The sequence below is a fragment of the Trichosurus vulpecula genome, chromosome 4, assembly GCF_011100635.1.
Source record: "Trichosurus vulpecula isolate mTriVul1 chromosome 4, mTriVul1.pri, whole genome shotgun sequence".
Classification (NCBI taxonomy): domain Eukaryota; kingdom Metazoa; phylum Chordata; class Mammalia; order Diprotodontia; family Phalangeridae; genus Trichosurus; species Trichosurus vulpecula.
In genome coordinates, this window is record NC_050576.1 from 33,515,468 (window position 1) to 33,541,416 (window position 25,949).

At 46.7% G+C, this 25,949-nt stretch overlaps 1 protein-coding gene across 2 annotated transcripts in view; it reads left to right on the top strand.

Moving 5' to 3' along the window:
• The first annotated feature begins 10,509 nt into the window (after positions 1-10,509).
• Positions 10,510-25,949, top strand: part of LOC118848206 (intracisternal A particle-promoted polypeptide) — a 32,854-nt gene continuing 17,414 nt past the window's right edge. The window contains exons 1-2 of one of the 2 annotated variants that reach the window (XM_036757019.1): positions 10,510-10,694; positions 22,567-22,894. In XM_036757019.1, the coding sequence (XP_036612914.1) occupies positions 22,603-22,894 (292 nt within the window). In that variant the 5' untranslated portion in view covers positions 10,510-10,694; positions 22,567-22,602. The remainder of the gene's footprint in view (positions 10,695-22,566; positions 22,895-25,949) is intronic. The other variant, XM_036757020.1, reaches the window with a different exon arrangement.

Below are 25,949 nucleotides of genomic sequence, written 5' to 3' on the forward strand. Positions count from 1 at the left end.
AGCACATTATTTTTCTCTTTATTTCTTTCTTTTTTGTTTCTTCCACAAAATCACTAACATGGAAATGTTTAATACAACTGCATATGTATAACCTATATCAGATTGCTTACCATCTCAGGCAAGGGGGAGAAGAGGGAGGGAGGGATAGAACTTGGAACTCAAAACTTAAAAAAAACAAATGTCAAGAATTTTTACATGTAATTGGGGAAAAATAAAATATTGTTTTAAAAAAGATCAAAACTGAGTAGTAGAAAATTTTACCTTCAGATACAAGACTCAAAAAGGTAAACGTGAAAGACAAATCATAAGGGATTCAATAAACTGTTTACCTTTCTGTATGGGAAGATGATACATATCTCTCCTAAGAACTTTATCATTAATAGGACAGTTAGAAGGATTCTGCATAGAAATAGGGTACAGGAGTGAGTCAATTATGTTGGGATGATGTAAAAAAAATATGTGAGAAAGAGAGATGCCCTGAGAGAAGGGTGAAGGGAGGGGAAGAAAGGGGGAAATTATTTTACATAAAAGAGGTAAGCTAGGAAGAGCTTTATAGTGGAGGGGAAAATGGAGGTGGGGAGTAAGTGAGATTTGAACCTCCCTCACATTTAAATTGTTTCAATGAGAGGAAATATGTATACATACTCAAGTGGTAATAAAAGTCTATCTTACTGAACAGGGAAGTAGGAGAGAAAGGGGATAAGAGAATGAGGGTGTGACAAAAAGGAGGGCAGATAAAAGAAGGCAGTGATCAGAAGCAAAGTAGACTTTAGATGAGAGACAAGATAAAAAGAGAGAAAGAAGGATAAAACAGAGGAAAAAAGTATAGTGGGAAATGCACAGTTAGTAATCATAACTATGAATGTGAATGGGATGAACTCATCCATAAAATGGAAGTGGATAGGAAAATGGATTAGAAAGAAGATCCAACAATATGTTGTTTACAAGAAATATACTTGAAACAGTGTTAAACACAGAATTAAAATAAATGGCTGGAGCAGAATCTATTATGCTTCAGCTGAAATAGAAAAGGTAGGGGTAATAATCATGATCTCGACAAAGCAAAAGCAAAAATATACATATTTGAAATGGACAAGAAGGGAAATTACATCTTTCTAGAAGGAACCATAGACAATGAAGTAATATCAATACTAATATATATGTGTATATATATATATACACACACACACACACACACACAAAAACATACACACACACACACACACCAAATGGCATAGCATCCAAATTCTTAAATTAAAAATTAAATGAATTATAGAAGGAAACAGTAAAACTATACTAGTGGGGTACCTCAACTTTCCCCTCTCACAGCTAGATAAATCTAACCACAAAATAAATAAGAAGTCAAGGAGATGAATAGAATCTTAGAAAAATTAGATATGGGAATATACACCTTTTTCTCAGCTGTATATGGCACCTTTATAAAAACTGACCATGTATTAGGGCATAAAAATCTTACAACCAAATGCAGAAAAACAGAGATATTAGATGTACTCTTTTCAGCCCATAATACAAGAAAAAAAATTACATTTAATAAAAAGCCATGGAAGCATAGATAAAAATTATTTGGAAAGTAAATAATCTAATCCTAAAGACTGAGTGATTCAAAGGACAAAACATAGAAACAATCCATAATTTCATTAAAGAAAATGACAACAATGAGGCAACAAAGCAGTACGTAGGGGAAAATGTGTATTTCTAAACACATACATCAATAAAAAAAAGAGAAAGAGCAGATCAATGAATTGTGACTAAAAAAATTAGAAAAAGAACAAATTAAAAATCCCCAATTAAATACCAAATGGACATCCTAAAAATCAGAGGCGAGATTAATAAAATTGAAAGCAAAAAACAAAGCAGAACATTAAACTAATAAACAAAACTAAGAGCTGGTTTTATTTTTTTAAAAATAATAAAATAAATAAACCTTAGTTTGATTAAGAAAAAGAAAAAAGAAAACCAAAATTACTAGTATCAAAAAGGAAAAGGGTAAATACACCACAAATGAAGATAAAATTAAAGAAATTGTTAGGAATTACTTTGCCCAACCGTATGTCAGTAAAACTGCCAATTTAAGTGAAATGGGTGAATATTTACAAAAAGAGAAATTGTCCAGATCAACAGAAGAGGAAATAGAATACTTAAGTAACCCCATCTTAGGAAAAGAAATTGAGCAAGCTGTCAATGACCTACTGAAGAAAAAAATGCCCAGGACAAGATGAATTGACAAGTGAATTCTACTAAACATTTAAGGAACAATTTATCCCAGTACTATAGAAACTATTTGAAAAAAAAAACAGGTTAAGAAGGAGCCTTACCAAATTCCATTTATGTCACAGATATGGTTTTAATACCTAAACCAGGGAGAACAACAGAGAAAGAAAACTATAGATCAATTTCCCTAATGAATATTGATGCAAAAATTTTAAATAAAATACTTGCAAAGAGATTACAATGATATATCACAAGGATAATACACTATAACCAGGTGGGATTTATACCAGGAATGCAGGGCTGGTTAGGAAAATCATCATCAGCATAATTGACCATATCAATCACAAAACCAACAAAAATCATATGATATCTCAATAGATGCAGAAAAAGCCTTTGACAAAATATGACACCCATTCCTATTAAAACTACTAGAAAGCATAGGAATCAATGAAGGCTTTCCTAAAACGATAAGTAGTATTTATCTAAAACCAAGAGCAAGCATTATGTGTAATAGGGATGAACTTGAAGCCTTTCCAATAAGATCGGGGTGCCCAGTATCACTGCTATTATTCAATATTGTACTTGAAATGCTAGCTACATCAATAAAACAAGAAAGAGAAATCGAAGGAATAAAAACAGGCAATGAGAAGCAACTAAAAAACGAGTTGAAACAATTAACAACTTCAGCAAAGTTCCGGGATATAAAATAAACTCCCATAAATCATCAGCATTTTGATATATTACCCAGAAAACCTAGCAGGAAGAAATAGAGAAATTCCATTTAAAACAAATGCAGACAATATAAAATACTTAGGAGGCTACCTGTTGAGACAAACTCAGGGATTATACGAATATAGTTGCAAAACACTTTTCATGCAAATAAAGACACATCTAAACAATTGGAGAAAGATTAATTGCTTAAGAGTCCTCTTCATCTCCTCACTCTAGATCACTTTCCGTAATGTCCAGTCAGCTGCCAGGCCTTGTTGGTTCCATCTCCTCAACATCTTTAGTCTCTGTCCCTTTCTTTCCATTTACGCGGTCACCATCCCACCCTAGGGCCTGATCACCTCTTGCCTGGACTATTTTAACAGACTCCTAATTGGTCTCCCTGCCTTCAATCCATCCTCCACAGAATCAAAGGGAAGAAGTAACTTAGAACCAGATGGAGTCTGAGGGTTGGGAAGTCGAGAGGAAGAAGAGTCATACAGAGCAGAGTCAAAAACCAGCAGCCTTGGGGCAAGCAGCAAAAGGAGGAAGAGAACCCACATGATTGAACTGTGATGGAGAAGGGAGATATCTAGGAGGGCTATTGGATCTAAACATATCTCAGAGCAGAAGACCAGGCATCACTGGCATACCCACATACTCAAGGATTGAGCAGTTCCAAGAAAATGTCAGTTCTTTCCCTACTGTACCTATCCATCCACAGACAATTTAATATCTGCTATTTTATTATACAATTTTCTTTTTACACAACAGAACCCAATCTCATGATATCCCAACTGGGGGCTCAGAGTAATACAACTAAATTCATAACTTTTTGTCTAAAATAAACAAGACCATAACACAAATCACATTGACCTCAGGGACCATTGTATTGCCCTTAGACTCAAATTGAGCTAATTATTGTAATGGGGTGCTATATTTGAATTCAGCCCTTCCTTTGGAAGTGAGTGGGGTGGTGAAGCCCTCTCATGGAATCTGTATCTCAGCCTTTCTGTGAGTTGAGTGGAATGAATGGAGGACATTTCAGCATGGCTCAGGGCTTCTGATTAACAGCTAGGCCCAAGTTTCCAGTTACTAAAAATCACCTGAACTGTGTCCTCGCCAAATAAGGGAAAAAGTGTCTTTAAGAGTTTGGCATTGGCTAAATTGTTCCTGGGGTAGTAGATTTCCACGAAAATTGTGAGCCTGGACTCCACCAATGAGAGTAAAAGACCAGTGGTGGTGGGGCTGGGGCTTGTTTATTTTAGAGTATAAGGCTGGGTTTTGCCCTTTGGGCTCCGCCTCTCCCTACCAATTATGTATCAGTTCCGAGACCACCCTTTCCCTCCGCATCCTAATAAAGAAGTTTTTCTGTTCCTAAATTTGAGAGAACTCTTTGACTTTTTAAAATTAATTGCTAGTGGGTGGTCTCACCCCACACAGAAGCAATGATACCCTCCCAACCTTGCAGACTTTTCCACTTCCTGTTTCATCAGGTCCTCTTACCCCTATGCAAGAGGCAGCAAGCCAGAGGGACTGGACATGCCCTTAGGTCCCCTCCCTCTCTGAGATTCTGGGAATTTGTGAGTGTGGGGTACTTGTGATTCCTAAGGCCCGATTTGGCCAGTGATCAGACTTCTGAGAAGGCTTGAAGATAGCAAAAGAGAGCTTAGAAAAATTTGGCATGAAATTCTAGAAGTCAAGGTATCATGGCCCATTTTCTGTCAGAGAGGATTTGGGGCAGTAGTTGGAAAAATATCATTACTTTGGATGGTACGGGGAAAACCAGCGGCTAGTCAACAAACACAGAAAACAAGGGACTTTACCTTTCTGCCTCTGACCCTCATAAGGAAAGGAAGTTCTTTCTCCAAACCACTTCCTGATCACCCTCTCAACACAATGCCACCCCAAACACTATCAAGATTTCATCATGAAATGAGACCGTGTGACCTTGCAATGACCACATCATGTACGTAAACTTTCATTGCTGCTCTGCCCTTCAAGCTCCTCATTTGCTGCCGTGATGAAGGATAGCTAATCTTCAGGCACAGAGTCCTTTTCTGGAGCCTGGCTCAATAGCTATGTGGGTTTCAGAACTCATACTCAGCAGTTCAAGGTCACAAGCTCCAGAATGGCAATTCTCTTTTTTTTCCTTTCCTCTCCTCTCCTCTCCTTTCCTGTCTTCTCCTTTCCCTTTCCTTATTTACACATTAGTCATGTTGTGAAAGATGAAACAGAGCAAAGGGAAAAGCCAGGAGGAAAAAAAAAAAGAGAGAGAGAAAATAGTATGCTTCAATCTGCATTCAGACTCCATAGTTCTTTCTCTACACATGGATGGAAGTTTCCGTCGTGAGGTTTTTGGAATTGTCTTAGGTCCTTGCATCGCTGAGAAGAGCTAAGTCTACCAAAGTCAGGCATCTCATAATGTGACTGTTACTATATACAATGTTCTCCTGGTTCTGCTCACTTCACTCAGCATCAGTTCATGTAAGTCTTTCTGGATTTTTCTGAAATCTGCCTGCTCATCATTTCTTATAGAACAATAGTATTCCATTCCATACATATACCACAGCTTGTTCAGCCATTCCCCAATGGATGGGCATCCCCTCAGTTTCCAATTTTTTGCTACCACAAAAAAGCTGCTATCAATATTTCTGTACATGTAGGTCCTTTTCCCTTTTTCATGATCTCTTTGGGATACAGGCCTAGGAGTGGTATTGCTGGATCAAAGGGTATGCACAGTTTTACAGCCCTTTGGACACAACAGAATAGTAATTGAGGATAGTCTTTATGCCAGTACAGGCAACCTCAGGGCATAGTCAAGTACTTTGTTATAGGACTTTGGAGACAAATGAAAATGCAGTTAAGGATATGAATTTGTTGGGGTTAAAACTCCCCATCTTTGGCTGAGTCTAGTATACACACATTTGCTACTGGGAGGAAGGAAATCCCAACTCAGGGTCCAAGGATTCCCTGGGGGTGGGGTGAGGCAAAGTCATCCAGATGTTCCTGTTGGCAAGGAAGATGTTGCCTCAAGACCCAGAACATTAGAGAGCCTCCTGAAAGAGATCTATATTCACTCAAGAAATTTGGCCTGACCATCCATACAGGAAAGACCAATCAGATGAAGACCATCTACTATCTAGGCAATGATGTGGAGTGACTGGAAAGTAAAAAGAAAAATAAACCCTGGGGTATGAAGTTAAAACTTTTAGCAGCAAGGCTGCTAGGGATATTTCTCTCCAAGGAAAAGCATGGCATAGGAAATTAATGAAACACATTTTGATTCCTGTCCTAATGTCAAAAAGGTCAGCCTCTGTCACCAATGTGACAATGAGGAAGCTCCCCTGAACACTTTTACAAAGTGACTTCCTGTTTCCCATTTCACGGAAAGCCTATGAGAATTACTAAAGGTTAAACACCTCTGAACTCTTTAGAAAAATGCACCTGCCTCATGGTTCAGTTCAGTTACTCTTTTTGAAGCCCCTGCTCTAAGCAGACCCTGGGCAGGAAGAGGTGCAGACAAAGATGGTAGGTCTTGGCCAACCCAGAGCTAAAAGTCTAGTAGGAGAGATGACAAGAGCACCAAAGAATAGAATGCCAATTAGACCCTGCTGCATCCCAAGCACAGGGAGTGGACAGGGAAAGTGACCACTGCTGAGGCAGTCATGGTGAAGAGGACAGATCCAAAATCCCAGAACCAAAAGGGACTCCTGAGGCCATCCAGGCCAACTCCCAGCTGGACAAGAGTCCACTCTATGAAATTCCTGTTGAGTCTTCTGCAGCTTCTACATGAAGACCTCCTAGGAGGGAGAACTCACCACCTCCCTGGGCAGCTCTCCTGGTTAGGGAGTTTATCCTGAACTAAAGACTTGATAGGTTTCTGAAACTTCCCCATATTGTTCCTGATTCTGTCCTATGAAGCCCAGCAGAACAAGACTGATCCCTCTTCCACAGGACAGACACTCAGATATTTGAAGACAGCACTCCTATCTCAGTCAATCAGCCATTAAACAAGCATCTATTAGGCAACAACTGAGGGCTAGGCTCTGCACTAAGTGCAGGAGATACCAAAAAAGGCAAGAATAAACAAGTCTGTGCTCTTAAGGAACTCACTGTGTAATAGGGGAGACAACAATAGATAGGAAAAATTGGAGCAGAGAAGCATCAGCAGTGAGTGACAGCCTTCTCAGACCCACCCAGGATTTAAGTAAGTGAACCAGAAGGGATCAATGACAAAGGGACAACAGGTAAAGGGAAGAACTTAAAAGGAAAAAGTAGAAGACACAGCATCATAACCAGCCCCACTCTCTCCCCCATCTTGATGTAAAAGTCTTAGGCTGAAGCTACTGGTTGTAATCACTTCTTCCAGACTGAAGGAAGTTTCCTCCAAAAGGTCTGCTCTTTCCCCAACTTCCTCTCTTCTATACTTGTCCAGTAACAAATTCTGTTATATACTCTACTCACTTCCTGTACCTAAATATTTCCTGTCCCTAATTTTTGCCTCCAACATAAGGAATCAAGGACCTAGCTAGAAATAAACATAAATATAAATTAGGACAGAGGGTCAAATATCTGAATGTTAGGAATTTTCCTACCTGGGGGCTCTGAGCTATTGTGATTGCTAACTTTTTATCTGATATAAATTCCATAAAGCATCAAAAGAGTGGTCCTGAGGTACCAGTGTATTGCCCCTAGGGTTTAAAAAAAACAAGGTAATTGTTATAACTAATCACTGTAGCTAAATACATCTCCAGAGATAAGAAGATAGGGAGGAAAAGGTGGTAACAGATATTGGCAAGCCAACTGTGCCCTTCATGAGTATACTAACGCTTGCTTCTCTGTGTTACATTTGCTTCTCTGAGCTTATTCTTTCATCATTTCTTACAGCATAGTAATATCCCATTCCATTCCTGGTTCACATACGCTCAGTCATTCTCCCATTGAAAGATAACAACTTTGCATCTAGTTCCTTGCCATCACAAAAAGTGCTGTTGTGCATATTTTTTGTTGTATATGGAAACTTTATTTTTGTCATTGATTTCCTTGGATACATGCAGTGGAGTCCCTGGATCAAAGAGTAGGAATATTTTTCCTGATAATTCCAGTGTGTCATAATGGATCAAGGAGCCAGGAAGACCTAGGTTCAAGCCAGTCTCAGACGTGCACTGTGTTACTTTGGACAAGTCATTTAACCTCTTGTTGCTCTAGGCAACTCTCTAAAACTAGATGTCACCTGCTCGGGCAGAGGAATTTTCCCTGCCTGGGAGTTTCCTGTACCAGTGAAATCACAAATCCAGTCCCTAGCCCTAATTTCACATTGCTTGAGTCTTGAGAGAAACAAGGCATTATTCAAAGCTGAGGTGAGGAGGGGGAGCCTTAAAATTTGGTTGTACTCTAGTGTGCATGAAGGGAGAAAACATAATGAGGCTAGGAGGATAAACTGGGGCCAAGCTGGGAAGGGCTTTCAGTGCCAAACAGAGGAGCTGGTTCTTGGTGCAAAGGGTAATAGGGAGCCACGGGAGCTTACTGGAGGCTCTCCCTCCTCACCTCTGTTGTTTAGAATCCCTGGCTTCCTTCAGTCCTCAGCTCCAATCCTACTTTCTGCAGGAGACCTTCCCTTGCACCGCTAATGTCTTCCTTTTGAGATTACCATCCATCTACATCATATGTATTTTGTATGTACCTAGTTGTTTGTGTGGCGTCACTCCCAGTAGAATGGGAGAGGGGACCACATTTTTCCCTTTCTTTTAAAGTGCTTGGTACCCAGTAGGAGCTTAATCAATACTTATTGATGGAGGGATGGTTCATGGTTTGATACCTGTAGGAACTGGAATATTATGTTCAATACAATACTGTATTGGCTCACACAAGGCAGTCAAACTAGCTTAGGTGAAAGAGCTGGGAACCCTGAAGGAGACCTAGGAGGCATCGTAGGGCAGGCAGGTGTTTGACCACCGCCTTCCCTGAGACCCTGATGGAGAGAGCCCAGGACCCCAAACCCAAGAGCCTTGAGACTAGCCCGGCTTCCAGCCCATCCCCCTGGGAAGCCGCCACTGGGGAGATGCAGCCTGGGGGCAGCTCCTGCAGGGGCTGAAGCCACAGCTATTGAAGACTCAGAACGGAATGCTCTTACCAGTCTCGGCTCTGTCAAATGGCTCTCTGTCAGAAATGAGTAGGATTTTATGAGTGAAAATGTCCTTCATTTTTGAAGAGGACCGATGGACATCACAGGCGATGTCTTGCCTTGAGCATGAATCGGATTTCAGTGAGGCAGACTTGCACAGAATGCGGAGCCTCACTCTCTCTTCCAGAGTCATCAAAGTTCAGTGGTAAGATAAAAATCTAGAGTACTGAAGATGGCCCCGGATGCAGTGGATGACCTAGGCATCTCTTTGATGTCTGACCAAGCTCTAGGCGCTCCACAGCGCCTGCTTCTGCCGCCTTCATGACCGTTGGAACAAATTGTCCTCATCTGCCCGTTCCACTGGGGAAAGTCTTCACATGCTTGGGGTAGATAGATGGGAGGCCCATTGGTTACCCTCAACCTGGCTGATCCGTCTGCTGAGATGGCTTTAGCGGAGTGTGGCCACTGCCCATGCTACAGCTTCTTGGAGCCATAAGTGAGAGTTGGGTGACAGATGGACACCAAAGGCAGGGGAGCACTCCTGAAAGGGTCTCGGGAAGCCCTCACACCAGAGGTGCTAGTTCTCCCTGAGCGCTTTGTATACCCCATCAGGGAAAATGACACTAAAGAAGTATTAATCGTTCGCTTTGATGCTAAATCCTAAGGGTAACCTGGCAGCAGGCTTTAAAGCCCTTTACAATGACCTCATTTGATTCTTACGGCAACTCTGAGAGGCAGGTGCTATCACCCCCAATTTACAGATGAAGAAACTGAGGCAAACAGGTCAAGTGACTCACCCAGGGTCACATATAGCTAGTAATTGTCTGAGGCTGGATTGGAATTCAGGTCTTCCTGACTCCAACCTAGAGTTCTGTCCTTGGTGATAACTTGAGGTCCCTAAAAGCTTGTGGGACCTTTTCCATCTGACCTGCAGCTAAAATCTTCCATGTGCTATCCTCCCCATTAGCACTGAGCTTCCCGGGGGCAGGGACTGACTTTTCTCATTGTAACCCCAGCGCTTATCGCTGTTTTGCACACAGAAAGCACTTAATAAATGCATGTTCATTGACCGTGCTCAGGGCGCTGATTTTAGCAGCCATGCGAAGTGGGGATTGGACAGGCGGGAGGCAGGAGGAAGGAAGGCCAGAGGTGATGGTGGGGGGGCCTGCCCTGGGGAGGGGGCTGCATGGGGGCGGGGAGAAGGGGGTCACGGAGGAGGGAAGCGTGGAGGATGGCCCCGATCTTTGACGGACATCATCCTAGATGGACAGCCCCGACTCCTCACTTTACGGAGGGAAAAACTGAGGCAAGGTAGGAGCAAAGCGCCGACTGCTGCCCCTCCTCCCGGAAAGTTCGGCACGCACCTGCCCGAGGGCTCCGCCCCCAACACCTCGGGCAGGCGCCTGCGCGCCCCGAATCCCCGCCCACTGAGGGAGGGGCTCACTCACGTGACGCACCTCCTCCTCGCGCAGGTCCCTCTCGCTCGCCCCTCCCCCTCTCCCCCCCGCCAGCTGCGTGCGCAGCCGGAGGCAGGCCCTGGCCGGCTCTCGTAGGTGTCGGTGACCGTGGGAAGCGGGGATGAGTCCCCGCGAGCCCCTCCACTGACGCCGCTGCCACCGCCGTCCAGGTAGGTCGGGTCAAAGAGAAGGACTGGGATGGAGGCCGCAGACCCGCGGCCCCAAGGTGCGTCATTTCCCGCCGCCGGGTCTTTGCCTGCGCCTGGCAGGCCCTCCCTTACCCCCTCCCCTGCCCCCGGCACTCCCCCTACTCCGTGTAGTTTCACCCCCGGCCCTTGCGCCCTGCGAGCCCCAGGGCAAGTTGTGTCATCCTCTCCAGCTCTCGGCCTCAGTTTCCTCCCCTGTAAGAGGAGGGAGCGGGCCCCTGCCAGCTCCAGGCTCCGCGGAACTTGCTGCAGCCACCGCTAATGACGGGCAGCTCCCCGAGGGCTGGGGCGGCTCCCTTTGGCTCCTCAGTGTCCCTGGGGCCGGGCCCCTGCTGATGGGGGATGGGCGGATGGGATAGGATGGCATCGAGCCGGGTGGGCATCTGGGAACCGGGCTGGGCGGGGCCCTTGGTTTGACAGCTGGGGGGAGGGGAGATAACTCAGCCTTTAGTAATGGGAACGATCCGGCCACGCAGCGCCTGCCACCACCCCACCCTCCCAGTATTTCGTTATCAGCCTCAGCCTCAGGGGAGCCTCCCTTGGCATTATCTGCATTTCACAGACAGGGCAGGCCCCCCAACAGTCACTGAGGGCAGAACCCTGGGGCACCACCATCCCACCTGCCTACATCAGACAGTGGTAGGGGTCACCCTGACTAACCCTCCCATGGTGAAGAAGAGAAGCCAGGCCTGGAGAGCAGGGGAGATGACAGTGCTCAGGGTCACAGAGAGCTAATGGCAGAGCCCAACCTTGAATCTTCTGGGCGAGGTGTGGGCAGCTTGTAGAGGGCCTTGAATTCCAGGTCCAAGAGCTGATACTTTACAGAGGCTCAGAGTCAGCTGTTGGTAAGGACCTGGACTTTCCCCTGGGGAAGCAAAGATAGGCCATCAGCTCTGCTTTCAGGGACCTAAATTATGGGGGGGGGGGTGGGGGAATGCTTTACAACATGGACCTAGGCCACTAAGGCCAGTGAAATGGCAAAGATATGTTACCAGAGCACTCAGACAGTTGGAAGCTGGGAGGCTTCATGGAAGAGGTGGTACCTGGGAAGGGAAGAAAGGATATCAGTGAGGGGTGGAGGGGAGAATAGGCTGGTTCAGATCTGGTCTCTGACCCTTACAGGTTGGGTACTTGGGCAGTCAGTCCATAAGCATGAATATTCTATCAGTCACCACTCTGAATCTCCATATCCTTATGACAAGTGGAGATCATAATCCTTGAAGATCCTTCCCAGGATGCTTATGAGGAAAGTGCTTTGTAACCCTTAAAGGGGCTTTCAGGGGCATCATTGAGGCCAAGCTGTATTTAACAACAACCCCAGGCTTCTTCTTGCAGGCCTCTGGGGATCTTTGAATCAGCCCATTTCAGTCTCACTGTTAGGAAGTTTGCCCTGCCATTAGACCAAATCATGCCTCTCTCTGTCCCTTCTCCCCGCAAGCAGTCAAGGCTAATCTCTCCTGACTTGAATGTAGCCTCCCTCAATCTTCCCTTCTCCAGGCTAACTAAGCACTAAGTTACATTAATAACTGTTGTGCCAAAAAAAGTGAGTGAGACCTGGATATAAATTTAGATGTGGATTTATTCAAGCGTAGACTGTTTGGAGTAATTACTCAAATCGAACAGCCCCAAGCCAGGGAAGAGAAAGGGTACTTAAAGGGAAAGAACACAATTAGATTTCCACGGAGATGGGGACACAAAGAGTGGGACAAGCTGAGGCAGGATTATTTCCGTAGAGAAGGGAACACAAACAGTGGGGTCGTGGAGATGGGAGTACAAACAGTGGGGTGAGCTGAGGCAAGATGGAGAAACTGGAGGGGGGGTGTGGCAAGGCATAACATTCCACACTTTTTTTTTCAGTGTGTCAATTCTTTGACACATTCTCAGGGGATCTGTCACAAGCATCAGGGGGACTGGGATTTGCAAATTGGTAATGGAGATCCCTAATCAATAGCAGTTTAACAGAGTTTATGCGGGACTTGACAAATTGCAGAAAATAATTAACGAGGCAGGGGCCTACAACCAGAGCTATAATGAAGAGGAGGAGGGGACCAACCAGGGCCAACACCAGGGTAGTGAGCCAAGGGGATCTATGGAACAGGGACTGATACCAGTTCTCAGAGTTTTCCAGCTTCCTTTGTCTATTGACAATATTTTGGTGTACCAACCTCAGGCTTTTCCACTCCACCCCAGAGTTGTTAGCCTCTGCGGTTCTGGAGGGCCACCTCCGCCAACGAGTCCACTTGTTTTTCTAGGACTGAGATGGACTGCTCTATGTGGGAGAGGTCAGTGTTTACCTGTGCACTGAAGGCATCACAGTTGAGATCCCCTTTGACTAGGGCTGCAGTTCCAGTGGCAGCAGAGCCCACAAGCCCCAGGCCCACTAAGATGGGGGTGAGGAGTGGTATTGCTTGCCTTTGACGGTAACTTTGTTGCCCTTCGGGGGAAAAATAGCACCAGCCTTCCTCACCCAGGAGGAGGGAAACCCGGGGAATTATGGCCACCAAGATGCACGGGGGGGCCTTCTGGGTGTTGTTGGTGTCTGAGGAACACAGTAGGAGAGACACACTGGGTAAGGCCATTGTGACACGCCCACCAGGCTCCTGGAGGGACCAGGAAGTAGTCTGAGCTGGAGGCCTGAATCTCCTGAGTTTGTTTGCAAATGGAGCCATACTGAGAACTGGATAAAGTGGTGTTAGATGATGTAAGGCAAAGGCCTGTTCCCTGCACATCCCCAAGGGTGAGCTGTGGTTGGTTCCGCTCGCAGTTTTCTGTGTGGGAGGTAGGGGTGATGGAGGCATTTGGTGTTACCACTACATAGTAAGAAGGCTGGGGCTTAACACAGATCCAACAATTTTTGCCCAGTATGTGGTTAGAACTGTTAAGTGTCTTATGAATAGCCGATAAAAGGGCAAGCAAGGAAACCTGATAGGTGTGGGGTTCCTGAGTAATAGGTGTTGGGGCAGGGATGGCTAGGTTTCCTAATGGGGCAGGGATGGCCAGGTCCCCTATTGGGCCAATGGGATGGGGACCTGGTAAAGGCTTCTTGGTTACTGTCAGGGTCAGTCTCTCCCACTTGTGGCAACCGCATGGTCACCCAAGGGATAATAATGAGTCCCAGTACCTGAGAGACCGGGCCTCTCCGGTAGGGTCGAAAGGATTTAGGACAATAAGATCGAGTTTGGGGTGCCAGGAGTCGGACCTGATTGTACGGATATGGAGTAACGGGTCCGAGTCCCCAATGCTGCCCACTGGGACACACAGGGAGTCACTAGGGTCAGTTGAGGGGAGGTTGTAGACCATGACACAAAGGCAAGCACATGTAGTTGGGCATCCTGAAGTAGAACAGAGCAGGTAGCCTGCGTCTGCTGATGGGGCCTCAAACGGGCTTGGCTGGGGAAAAGGGGTATTGAGGGGGAGATGTATATCTTCGTGACTTTGGAAAGTCCAGCACTTTTTGTTCCCTGTAGTGATTACCCAAAGTAGAGCTTAGCTTGGGAGCATGGGGATTGTGAGGGACCAGGGGGTAATAGGAGGATCAAGAAGGGGGGTCAGAACAGTCTTAGCCTTTGGGGGTCGTCGAGGGGCTCTGCCTTCCATTGTGCGGATGCAACTGCTTTCCCACGGCTATGGTGGAGCCAGACAGGAATGGAGTTAACCTTGAATGCAGATGGGGTGGTCAGGATGACAGTGTAAGGGCCCTTCAACTTAGGCTTGAGACCAGAGGCTGTATGTTTTTGGATTAGGACAGAGTCCCCAGGCTGGAAGGGGTGGAGGTGGTCAGAAGTTGGAGTAGGTGGGGCTTCCCGGATAGATTTATGAAGCTGAGACTGGGTATGTTGCAGACCCCGTAGGAACTTAATGAGGGAAGCATTAATAGGAGCGGGCTGCCCAAAAAGAATTTCAAAGGGGTCAAACCTAGTTTATTAGGGGTGCATCGGCTGCGGAGCAGGGCCAGAGGGAGCAGAGTGACCCAGTTCTCCTGAAACTCTTTAAGGGTGCAGTTTGCTCATTCAACCTGACCAGAGCTCTGGCTATACCCTAGGAAATTTGGCCGTCTCCCAAAACCCACCACCCAGACTTCTTCTTCCCCCCCTTTTTTCTTTTGGCTGTGAAAGTGAATAGGAGGGAGGAGGGGTGGCAGAGGGGAGGGGGTCTGAAACAAGAAGAAGGGGGGAGGCTTCCGAGAGGGATGCTGCCTGGGGCAGCGGCATCGGCTGCGTGGTTGCCAATTGCTTCAGGGGAGTCACCAAGTTGATGGCCCGGGCAGTGGATAAGTAGATGTGAGGGGGCCCTGTTCTTTGTAAATAGGCAGAAAAATCATCGAAGTCAGGAAGGAGTGTGCAGGGTTAAAGGGAGAAGACTTAGAAAGGGTAGGGCGGGGGCTGATCTACCACAAAAAGATGAAAGGGCTTAGTGATGTCAGGGAGAGCAAACACAGGGGCAGAGGTGAGGGACCTTTTTAGGGAGTCAAAGGAGTTTTGTTCCACCGGGGTCCAGACTAGAGGGCCAGACCCAGCAGTAGAAGAGTAAAGGGGTTTAGCAAGGTCAGCAAACCCAAGGATCCAGCAGTTCACGGACATACTTCTTGGTTGTAGGAACAGGAATGTTTAGGGTGGCCTGGTTACAAGCTTAAGAGAGAGAGAGACAGACAGAGATTTCCAGCCTCAAGGCAGTGCCCAAGGTAGGAAACAGAGGTGCAGCAGATCTGCGCAGTAGCCGAGGGAATTTAAAAGAGACAGAAGAGAGTGAGTAGCTTGAAAGCAACCGTCCTCGGTAGATATAGCTAACAAGAGATCATTAACATACTGAATGAGGGAGCAAGAAGGGTTAGATTCCCAGAAAGGCAAGAGATTCCGGTGGAGGGCTTCATAAAAAAGGGTGGGGGAATTTTTGAAACCCTGAGGCAACCTTGTCCAGGTCAGCTGGTCAGAGAAGCTCGAAGAAGGGTCGACTCAGGTAAAAGCGAAAGGGGCTGACTTGCAGGAGCCAAAGGAATGGAGAAGAAAGCGTCCTTAAGGTCCAAGACAGTATACACAGTGTGGGTGGGTAGCAAGAGGCTGAGGAGGGTGTAAGGATGGCTTATTGACCTCCCGAAGATCTTGCACTGGCCAAAAGCCAGAAGTGCCAGGCTTTTTAACAGGAAGCAGAGGGGTGTTCCAGGGGGACCAGCACGGGACAAGGATGCCAGCCTCCTTGAGGTGGGAAATATGGAGAGCTACTGAGGAAAGAGAATGAATCCGTCTGGAGGCCAGAAAAGCAGTTTTTGGGTCCTGGGGGAGGGTCACTGGAGGAGAGATTTTCTATTCAGCTCTGGTCTTTTCACCGAGAAAGCTTCAAAGTCCTCTATTTTATTGAAAGTCCATATTTGGCCTTGGAGCATGATACTCAGTTTTGCTGGGTAGGTGATTCTTGGTTTTAATTCTAGTGCCATTGACCCCCAGAATATCGTATTCCAAGCTCTTCGATCTCTTAATGTAGAAGCTGCTAGATCTTGGGTTATTCTGATTGTGTTTCCACAATACTCAAATTGTTTCTTTCTGGCTGCTTGAAGTATTTTCTCCTTGATCTGGGAGCTCTGGAGTTTGGTGACAATATTCCTAGGAGATTTCTTTTTGGGATCTATTTGAGGAGGCGATCGGTGGATTCTTTCAATTTCTGTTTTGCCCTGTGACTCTAGAATATCAGGGCAGTTCTTCTTGATAATTTCTTGAAAGATGATATCTAGGCTCTTTTTTTGATCATGGCTTTCAGGTAGTCCAATAATTTTTAAATTATCTCTCCTGAATCTATTTTCCAGGTCAGTGGTTTTTCCAATGAGATATTTCACGTTGTCTTCCACTTTTTCATTCCTTTGGTTCTGTTTTATAGTATCTTGATTTCTCATCAAGTCACTAGCTTCCACTTGCTCCAATCTAATTTTTAAGGTAGTATTTTCTTCAGTGGTCTTTTGGACCTCCTTTTCCATTTGGGTAATTCTGCCTTTCAAGGCATTCTTCTCCTCATTGGCTTTTTGGAGCTCTTTTGCCATTTGAGTTAGTCTATTTTTTAAGGTGTTGTTTTCTTCAGTATATTTTTCAGTATATTTTTGGGTCTCCTTTAGCAAGTCATTGACTTGTTTTTCATGGTTTTCTCGCATCCTTCTCATTTCTCTTCCCAGTTTTTCCTCTACTTCTCTAACTTGCTTTTCCAACTCCTTTTTGAGCTCTTCCATGGCCTGAGACCAGTTCATGTTTTTCTTGGAGGCTTTTGGTGTGGGCTCTTTGACTTTGTTGACTTCTTCTGGCTGTATGTTTTCATCTTCTTTGTCACCAAAGAAAGATTCCCAAGTCTGAGACTGAATCTGGGTGCGTTTTCGCTGCCTGGCCATGTTCCCAGCCAACTCACTTGACCCTTAAGTTTTTCAGCAGGGTATGACTGCTTGTAGAGTAAAGAGTACTATGTTCCAAGCTTGGGGGGATGTGCTGTTGATTTCAGAGCTATTACAGCCAGCTCTGCCACACCAGCACTCCTCCTTCCCCAAGAACCCCCAACCTGCACTGGACTTAGATCTTCAGCAGGCTCTGCACTCCTGCTCTGATCTGCCACTTAATTCCTCCCGCCAGGTGGGCCTGGGGCTGGAAGGAACTGCAGCTGTAGTTCTGTAGCTGCCCCACCTCCACTGCCCCCCGGGGTGGTGGCTGAACAGCGAACTCTATCCCCCTGTCCCCAGCAGCTTTTCCCACTAACCTTTTCTGTTGTCTTTGGTGTTTGTGGGTTGAGAAGTCTGGTGACTGCTGCAGCTCACTGATTCAGGGCGCTAGGGTACGCTCTGCCTGGCTCCTGGTCTGGTTGGTCTACACCGCCCATGCTGGGCTCTGCTCCACTCCACTCCCAGCTCCATGTGGGGTAGACCTTACCCAGAGACAATCCAGGCTGTCCTGGGCTACAGCCCTGCTTCCCTCTGCTGTTTTGTGGGTTCTGCAATTCTTCTCTGTTGTCTTTGGTGTTTGTGGGTTGAGAAGTCTGACAACTGCCACAGCTCACTGATTCAGTGCGCTAGGGCCCGCTCCACCCGGCTCCTGGTCTGGTTGGTCCCCGCGGCCCACGCTGGGCTCTGCTCCACTCTGCTCTGCTCCCAGCTCCATGCACGAAAGACCTTACCCAGCAGCCATCCAGGCTGTCCTTGGCTGGAGCCCTGCTTCCCTCTGCTATTTTGTGGGTTCTGCAGTTCTAGAATTGGTTCAGAGCCATTTTTATAGGTTTTTGGAGGGACTTGGCAGGGAGCTCACGCTAGTCCCTGGTTTCTAGCTGCCATCTTGGCTCCACCCCCTCAAATTTTAATTTTTAAAAAATATCCTAAAAGCCAATTATTAAAAATTAGTTCTACTGACTTTAAAAGCCAGGTTCAGAGGTCAGCTAGTTTCTGACTCCACTGTTCTCTTTCTTTCAGTAAAAACTTCCACTTGCAGGCTTTTCCCAACTTATTGTACAAATAGGTGTTGCAGTACTACTACTACAAAACCTGGAAGTTTATAACTTCTTAAATTAAACTTCTTTAAAAGACATGGTCATATGAAATGACTTAACAGTTTCCTAATCCATTCATTATTTCAACAGTACAATTGTCAATCTAACAACACTTAGAGAAATTGTTTCTCTAACAACACAGGTGAACCTAACAGTTGTTACCAAGCAACATGACAAAATTTTAGAAACACAACAATACCATAAACAGATGTCAACCTTTTAAAATCATAATTAATTGATCACCAAACTGGCTAGATGTATTTCCACATTCATCTTATCACCATTGACACAAACTTCACATCTGAGAAAATTCACATATGAAGCAATTCTATTTAACTTGAATGTTTGTATTTGCCAATCAATATGCTAAACACTTTTACAATTAAGAATACTATTACAATTTGGAATCACCTGTTATAACCAGGTCAGTTTAAAGTGACATACTGGACCAATATTCATGTTAAATTTAATAGTACCTACTCACAGATCTAGTCCAAAGGGTGGGTGGGCATAATCCCTTCCATCTCTCTATGACTTCATCTATTGGGTTTTTAAGTCAGTCTATCAAGCCTTTTACTCTCAGCTGCTTGCTTAAGATTTTAATTTACTAATCTTCCGCTTTTATCACAGTCTCTCCTTTCCTTTTCCCATAAACTTTAGTGACAAGCAGTAAAATGAACTCTAATTTATCTTAAGCATTAAATTAGGAATGACACATCTTCACTTTTCACTTCTTTTCTGGTTGGGTCCCATTACACAAAAACTTTTTCTGCTTTATGTAGGCAGAAAAAGGGTTAAAATACTTCTCTAGCTGTTTCCCTTTTGATTTAGGGAAGAGTTAACCCTTCCTTATCTTGAAACTTTTTTTGTGCAGAGAAGTTCAAAGGAACTTTTCCCATGTACCTTTAAATTTTTCTCCTGAGTGGTTACCTTTAAGTTTTTCTGCTCACATAACTCTGCCTTTGAGTGGAAGTTATGCCAGAGCCCTGAGAACTCGGTCTTAACACTTCTCAGGCTTTCTTTTCTCACATACCCTGTTTTTTCCCGTCTTCAACATAAATCAATCTCCCCCCACAACTTGACTTTAACTTGTGGGTATTTCTCCTTACAGTGTTAAACTTTAACCAGACTACAGACACATAGCCTGCTCAGCTCCCTCCTCAGGAATGCCAGTGTGATAGGAAGGGGCAAGGGGGGAGTTTACTGCCTGCTGCTGCAGTGACTAACAGGCTACTCTCACTCATTCATGGAGGAACACACACATGCACAGGCACAAACAGACAAAAATACACAAACACTAAATGAAGAGACACCCTGGGACAGATACCAGAAACCAGAACGGGCAGAGGCTAGACGTCTCTAACATGCCCGGGAGATCAGTGCTTCTTCAGAAGGGAGGCCCTGTCAGACTAATTAGGTCTGTCTCCCCGCCTTACTGACCACTTAAGCCGCATTTGGCTCCGAATCTCCACCAGAACCAGAAGGGAATTCCCACCAGAAACCGGAAAACAGAAACCTGACTCAACTTACCCTCTGGGGCTCTGGAACATCTCAGAGACCGATTCCCCTAGAGGTCTGGATCCACAGAAGTCTGAATAGAGGGCAGGTCGGCGTCGGGGGTGGGTTAGTTCTCCTCCCTCTTGAGTTCTTGGGGCTCTGGCACGTCTGGCCTAAAAGCCATTTATTAATGTCTCAGAGGCCGGCTCCCCTTAGAGGTCCAGATGAGGAGATGCCCACTACCAGAGGACAAGACCCTTCTTGGCCCAGGTCTTGGGGGTGCCACAGGCCACCCCCAAATCTCACTGGGGCCTCCAGAAATATTGTGCCGAAAAAAAGCAAGTGAGACCTGGATATAAATTTAGATGTGAATTTTTCAAGGGCGCGACTGTTTGGAGTAATTACTCAAATCGAACAGTCCCGAGCCAGGGAAGAGAAAGGGTATTTAAAGGGAAAGAACACAATTCGATTTCCATGGAGATGGGGACACAAACAGTGGGACAAGCTGAGGCAGGATTATTTCCGTGGAGAAGGGAACACAAATAGTGGGGTCCGTGGAGATGGGGTACAAACAGTGGGGTGAGCTGGGGCAAGATGGAGAAACTGGAGGGGGGGGCAGGGCATAACATAACAACATTATAATAGCTCACATTTCTGTAGCACTCTGAGGTTTGTAAAGTCTTTACAAATATTTCATCCTCACAACAACCCTGCAAAGCAGGTTCTGCTATCATTCCCATTTTACATAATAGGAAACTGAGGGAAACAAGTTAAGTGACTTGCCCAGGGTCATACAACTGCTGTTGAATGTCTGGGGCTGGATCTGAACCTATGTGTTCCTGACTCCAGGATGGGAGCTCTACCCACAGCACCATCCAGCCCTGGACTTGGAGTCAGGAAGGACCTGGGTTCAGATGTTGGCTCTGACATTTAGTAGTTATGTGACCTTGGACAAGTCATTAAACCTCTCCAAGACTCAGTTTCCTTATCTGTAAAAAGGGGATAATGCTAGCCCTGACCTCTGGGGAGCTTGTCAGTAAAATGCTTGGCAGACCTGATAGCTCTAAGTGTCATCCACCCTACTTCCTTAGGGTGCCACAGCTTGTCTTGGTCCTTCCTTATGGGGTGCCCAGACTAAACACAGCCCTTTAGATCAGGTCTGAGCAGCATTGAAAATGGAGGGATGCGCATATTCCTGGAAGCTCTGCCCAGTCTCATTAGCATTTTGGGCTGCCATACCACTCATGTTGACTTGGGCTTGTGGTCCAACAAGACCCTGTCTCCCCCTACCCCGAGTCTGTGTGAAATGATTATTTTAAAAATCCATTCTGTCACTCTTGTGGAAAGGGAGTAGAGGTCCCCAAGCCCACCCCTTGAGCCGTGCCCCAGGTTATAGTCCACAGCTCAGACCACTCACCTGTGAGGTTTTAGTTTATGCCCCTGGCAGGAGCAGCTTTCCCTCTCCCTTCACATGGGAGCTGAGGTGGCATGTGATGCCCTTTCTCCTGGACTCAGTCCCCAGTATGGCTAGCTCTCCCTTACTTGGGGGTGGGGGTGGGGAGGGCTGTCCAGACCATAGGTCTGCTGACAGGAATTACCTGCAGGAAGTAGCCTGTCAGCTGTGTCATGGGAGGAGGGACAAATGTAGCCTTTAGGGGGGCTAGTGGTGTCAACAAACCAGACAGCAAGCCTCAGGCCAATGTACAGTGGCCTAAAGGGTCAGTTTGTCAGCCGTGTGGAGAATGACCACTCGTCAGCTTACCTACATCCTGGGAGCCTTGCCTGGGACATTGATGGACTAGAGAAAGTCCAGAGGCTGGGAAAGGGCCTGGAGTCCATGTCCTGTGAGGAGCTGGGATTGTCTAACCTAGGGAGGAGAAGGCTAGACTGGACATGAGAGCTGTGCTTTGGTATCTGAAGGAGGGAGTAGTCTGGCTCTGCTTTGCCCCTAAGGGCAGGACCAGGCAGGATGGGGGAAAGCTGCTTGCAGGTGGACTTAGCCTTTAGGGGAGGAAGAGCTTTGCAGCAGCAAGAGTAGGATAGGCTACCTTGGGAGGTAGTGAGCTCCCCATCCTTGGAGGTCTTCAAGCAGAGGTTGGAGGCCCCCTTGGTGGGGACTCATCTCAGAGATGACCTAGATTCAGAGCTCTCCTCAGATCCTTTGCAGTCTTCAGGGCCTCTGTCTATCATATTAGAGGTGCCTGCTCAGTCTTTGGACAGAGGGCCGCATCTGGAGTCAAAAAGACCTGAGTTCAAATCTAGCCTCAGACACGTACTAGCTCAGGGACCTTGGACAAGTCACTTGGTTGCTGTTTGCCTCAGTTTCCTCATACATAAAATAGGGATAATAGCACCTACCTGCTGGGGTTATTGTGATGGTCAAATGGAATAATCATTGTAAAGCTGTGGCATATAGTAAGGTCTTTATAAATGTTGGCTGTTGTTATTTGCAGCCTCCAGAGGCCCCTCTGTCATAGGTGGCACAGGGGATAGAGCTTGCGGCCTGAACTTAGGGAGACCTGAGTTCGAATCCAGCCTCAGACACTTGCTAGCTGTGGGTCCCTAGGCAGTAACTTAACTCTCTTTGCCTCAGTTTCTTCACCATGGGAACAATAGCGGTGCCTGCCTTGCAAGATTGTCATGAGAATCCCAGGAGATATTTGTAGATTGCTTAGCACAAAACTTGGCACACAGTAGGGACCCCCCAGGATGCGGTGGTCCCCATGTCTGTCCTCAGGCCAGTTCAGCTGCTTCTGGGCTGGCTATGCGTCTGGCCAGCTATCGGGCATGAGGGCACGCTGCTCACTGACTGGGTCTCTTCCTTTTCTTCCAGCAGGAAAGCAGCTGAGGGGCCGGGTCACCTTGAACCATGGCTTGTGAGGTGGGGCCAAAGGCGGCTGATAGCACCTTCTCGTCCGACAGACATGCCCAGATCATCCTGGCCCAGATTAATGAGATGCGGAGCGGGCAGGATTTCTGCGACGTGCAACTGCAGGTGGGAGAGGCTGAGTTCCGCGTGCACCGGCTGGTGCTGGCTGCCAGCAGCCCCTACTTTGCTGCCCTCTTCACTGGGGGAATGAAGGAATCCTGCAAGGATGAGGTGCAGATCCTGGGCATCGAAGCAGGAATTTTCCAGACTCTTCTGGATTTCATCTATACAGGTAGCCACCGTGGCACAGGCTGCCCTGGAGGACAGGGAGGGTGCCAGCTGGCATGCTGAGTCTGGCCCCGGGCACTTCCCCTGCCTTCTCTCTTAACGCTCCTTAGGTTGTTTCTGAGGGAAGGGGCTGCGTTGATTTGGGGAACTGCTTTGTCCCTAAATAGGACACTAGGGAAGGGCTGAGCTTAGCTAGAATCATCCTGTCCTCCCCCTCCCCCCACCTAGGACCGCACCTTGGGGTCTTTGGATGAAGCAGGAAGGGTTGTGTTCTTAAGGTCCTGCAGTTCTTTGGGGTAGGGTTTTTCTTTCAGCTTCCCCACTTCTTTCTTAGGGCCTGTGAGAGCTGGCCTTGGTGGAGATGAGGAAACAAGGCTGTTACATTGTCAGCACTGTTGGCTGATTGCGTCTAGAGTGTGGGGTCCAAAGGCCTTTAGGCCTTTGGTCTCTGGTCAGGTCCTCAAGAGAGGTGCTTTCTCTTTGCCATCTCCTGCTTTGTCCCAAATATCCCTCAGTTTCCCTCTTTGGTTGTTACAGATCCGGGAATTTTTCTTATTAATTTATTCTTTTAAAATTTCTATTTTTTTCTACTTACATGCAGAAAAATTTTTAATACTCATTTTTAAAATGTTAGGGTTCAGATTTCTCTCCCTCTCTCCACACTCCTGTCCTTGAGAAGACAAGCAATGTGATATAGATTATATATGTGTGGTCATGGCAAACATTGGAAGGAGAGAGCAGTCTGCTTCTGCTTCAGGGTGGGACCAGGCACAATGGGGGAAAGCTGCCTACAGGAGGACTTAGCCTGGAGGTGAGGAAGAACTTTGCAACAGCAAGAGTGGGATAGGCTACCTTGGAAGGTATCAGGAATTTTTCTAAGCCAGGGGTTCTTTGGGTATATAGATCTCAGGGAACCCATGAGATTGGATGAGGAAAAAAGATATCTTTTTTTCTTCACTAACCTCTGACTAAAATCTAGCAATTCTTTCAATTATTTAAAAACCCAATTCTGAGAAGGCTTCACCAGATAACCCAGGGGGACCCAACACACACAAAAAGGTAAAACAGCCCCTGGCCTAAGCCATTCTTGAATTTGTTTGTGTTGCCTGGTGATGTGGTACGCACCCTCAGAATTTGGGATTTGGCAGTAAGGCTGGGTTCTCCCCTCAGCAGCAGTATACCCTGCTGTGATTTCTCCCAGCCTTCGTTGAGTCTCTGCAATCCCCACATTTCCTATACCTCTTCTTCTGTGGGCCGCCACTCCCCCCAACCAGACGCATGGTCTTGGACTCACTGACATTTGGCTCTTCTACAAACAAGGCCCTCTATCTCTTCTCTGGGTGTTGTCCCTGGCCACCTCCTATGCCTGGGACATCCTCCCTCCTTATCTCCCCCTCTTGGCTTCACCCGCTGCCTTCAGCTGAAATCCCACCTGCTACAGGAACCTTTCCCAGCCCCTCCTCATTCTAGTGCCCTCCTCTGTTGATTTTTTCCTCCTTGTCTTGTCTAGAGCTTGTTTGTACAGTTGTTTGCTTGTTGTCTCCCCCATTCCACTGAGAGCTCCTTGAGGGCAGGGACTGTCTTTTGCCTATTTTGTAGGCAAAGTAGGTGCTTAATAAATGCTTATTGCCTGGCTGATTCCTAACAGTGGATTTTGCCTGCTTTCTGTGCCCAGCCTCCTGGTGCCTGCTCAGTCTTTGGCTTCTTTGGCTACAGAGGCCCAGGGAGCCATTTGCAAGGATTCCTGGATCTCTTTCCTCTGGTGGCTCACAGCCCATCATTTAATCCCTGTGGCCGGGAATATTGTCCTGTTAACCATCTTTTATTTATTCACATGGAATCTTTTATTGTTTGCTTGGCTTTTGTCCTTGTATCTCTTGCACAGTGCCTGGCACACAATAGGCACTTAATTGATGCTTGTAGGATTGAACTGAGACCGCCCTGGAATAGTGGACAGAGATGTGACCTTAGAGCCAGGAAGACTTAGGTCCACATTCTTACTCTCACACCCTGGCTGTATGACCCTGGGCAAGTCCTTAACCTCTCAGTGTGCTGGGGAGCTCTGTGAGACTAGAATTACCTAAAAGGTGCTCATCTGCATGGGTGGGGGTTCGAGCTTCCCCAGGAGTTCCCTATCCCCCTGACCTTCTGGGGCCAGTTCCTCTGCAGGTCCTGGCCTGGCCTGGACCAACTCATCCCTTTCCCTTTGGCCACTCACATAGTCCCTGGTTTTATGGGTTCTTAATCAGCTCAGTGCCCTGCTGGCCAAAGCGATTTGGGGTTATTTGCAGGCTTGGAGATGTCATTGTGTATCCTTCCCATTTTCTTTCTAAAAATGCTTGAAGAACAGACCAGCCAGCCAACTCTCCATGAGGCTCCGTGGAGGACCCTGTAGCTGCTAGGCTTCTCTCCAGGGACGTGCATCTTGGTTTTTCCCCCAGTCCCTGGTTAGCTGCATCTCTGGCTTGCTTCTTCAAACTGTCTTTGGTGTGGCCACTCTGTGGGCTCCTCCATGTCCAACAAGACATTTCAAAGAGCCTCTCCTCCCTCTGGTGTCCTCAAATCATCTGAAGAGTGTAGACTGATGGTTCCATGTAGGTCAGCAGTGTCTGGTGGCAGCCAAGAAAGTGATCGTAATCTAAGTCTACGTTCGGAGAGGCAGCTTGTCCAGGGCTAAGGAGGCCTCAGTCCTGCTGGCCTCCACCCTGGTCAGACCCCATCGGGAGCACCAGGCTCAGCTCTGGGCACAAAGGTTTCAGAATGCATTGATGAGTTGCAGAGTGTCCGAAGGAGGGCAGCCAGGGTGGAGCAGGGCCTCAGATCCACATCACATGAGGACTGATTGAGGGAGTTGCCCATCTCAGAGAAGACGAGGCTCAAGGGGAACATGATGGCCTCCTTTAAGTATCAGGAGGGGTGAGCTTTGTTCTGCTTGGCCCCATAGGGTAGAACCAGAGGCGGTGGGGGAAGGGGCAGAGAGGCCCTGAATACCTCTCAGTAAGGACAGCTACCTAGACATCGAATCAGTGAGCCAGTGAGCTCCTCCTTACCAGAGCTCT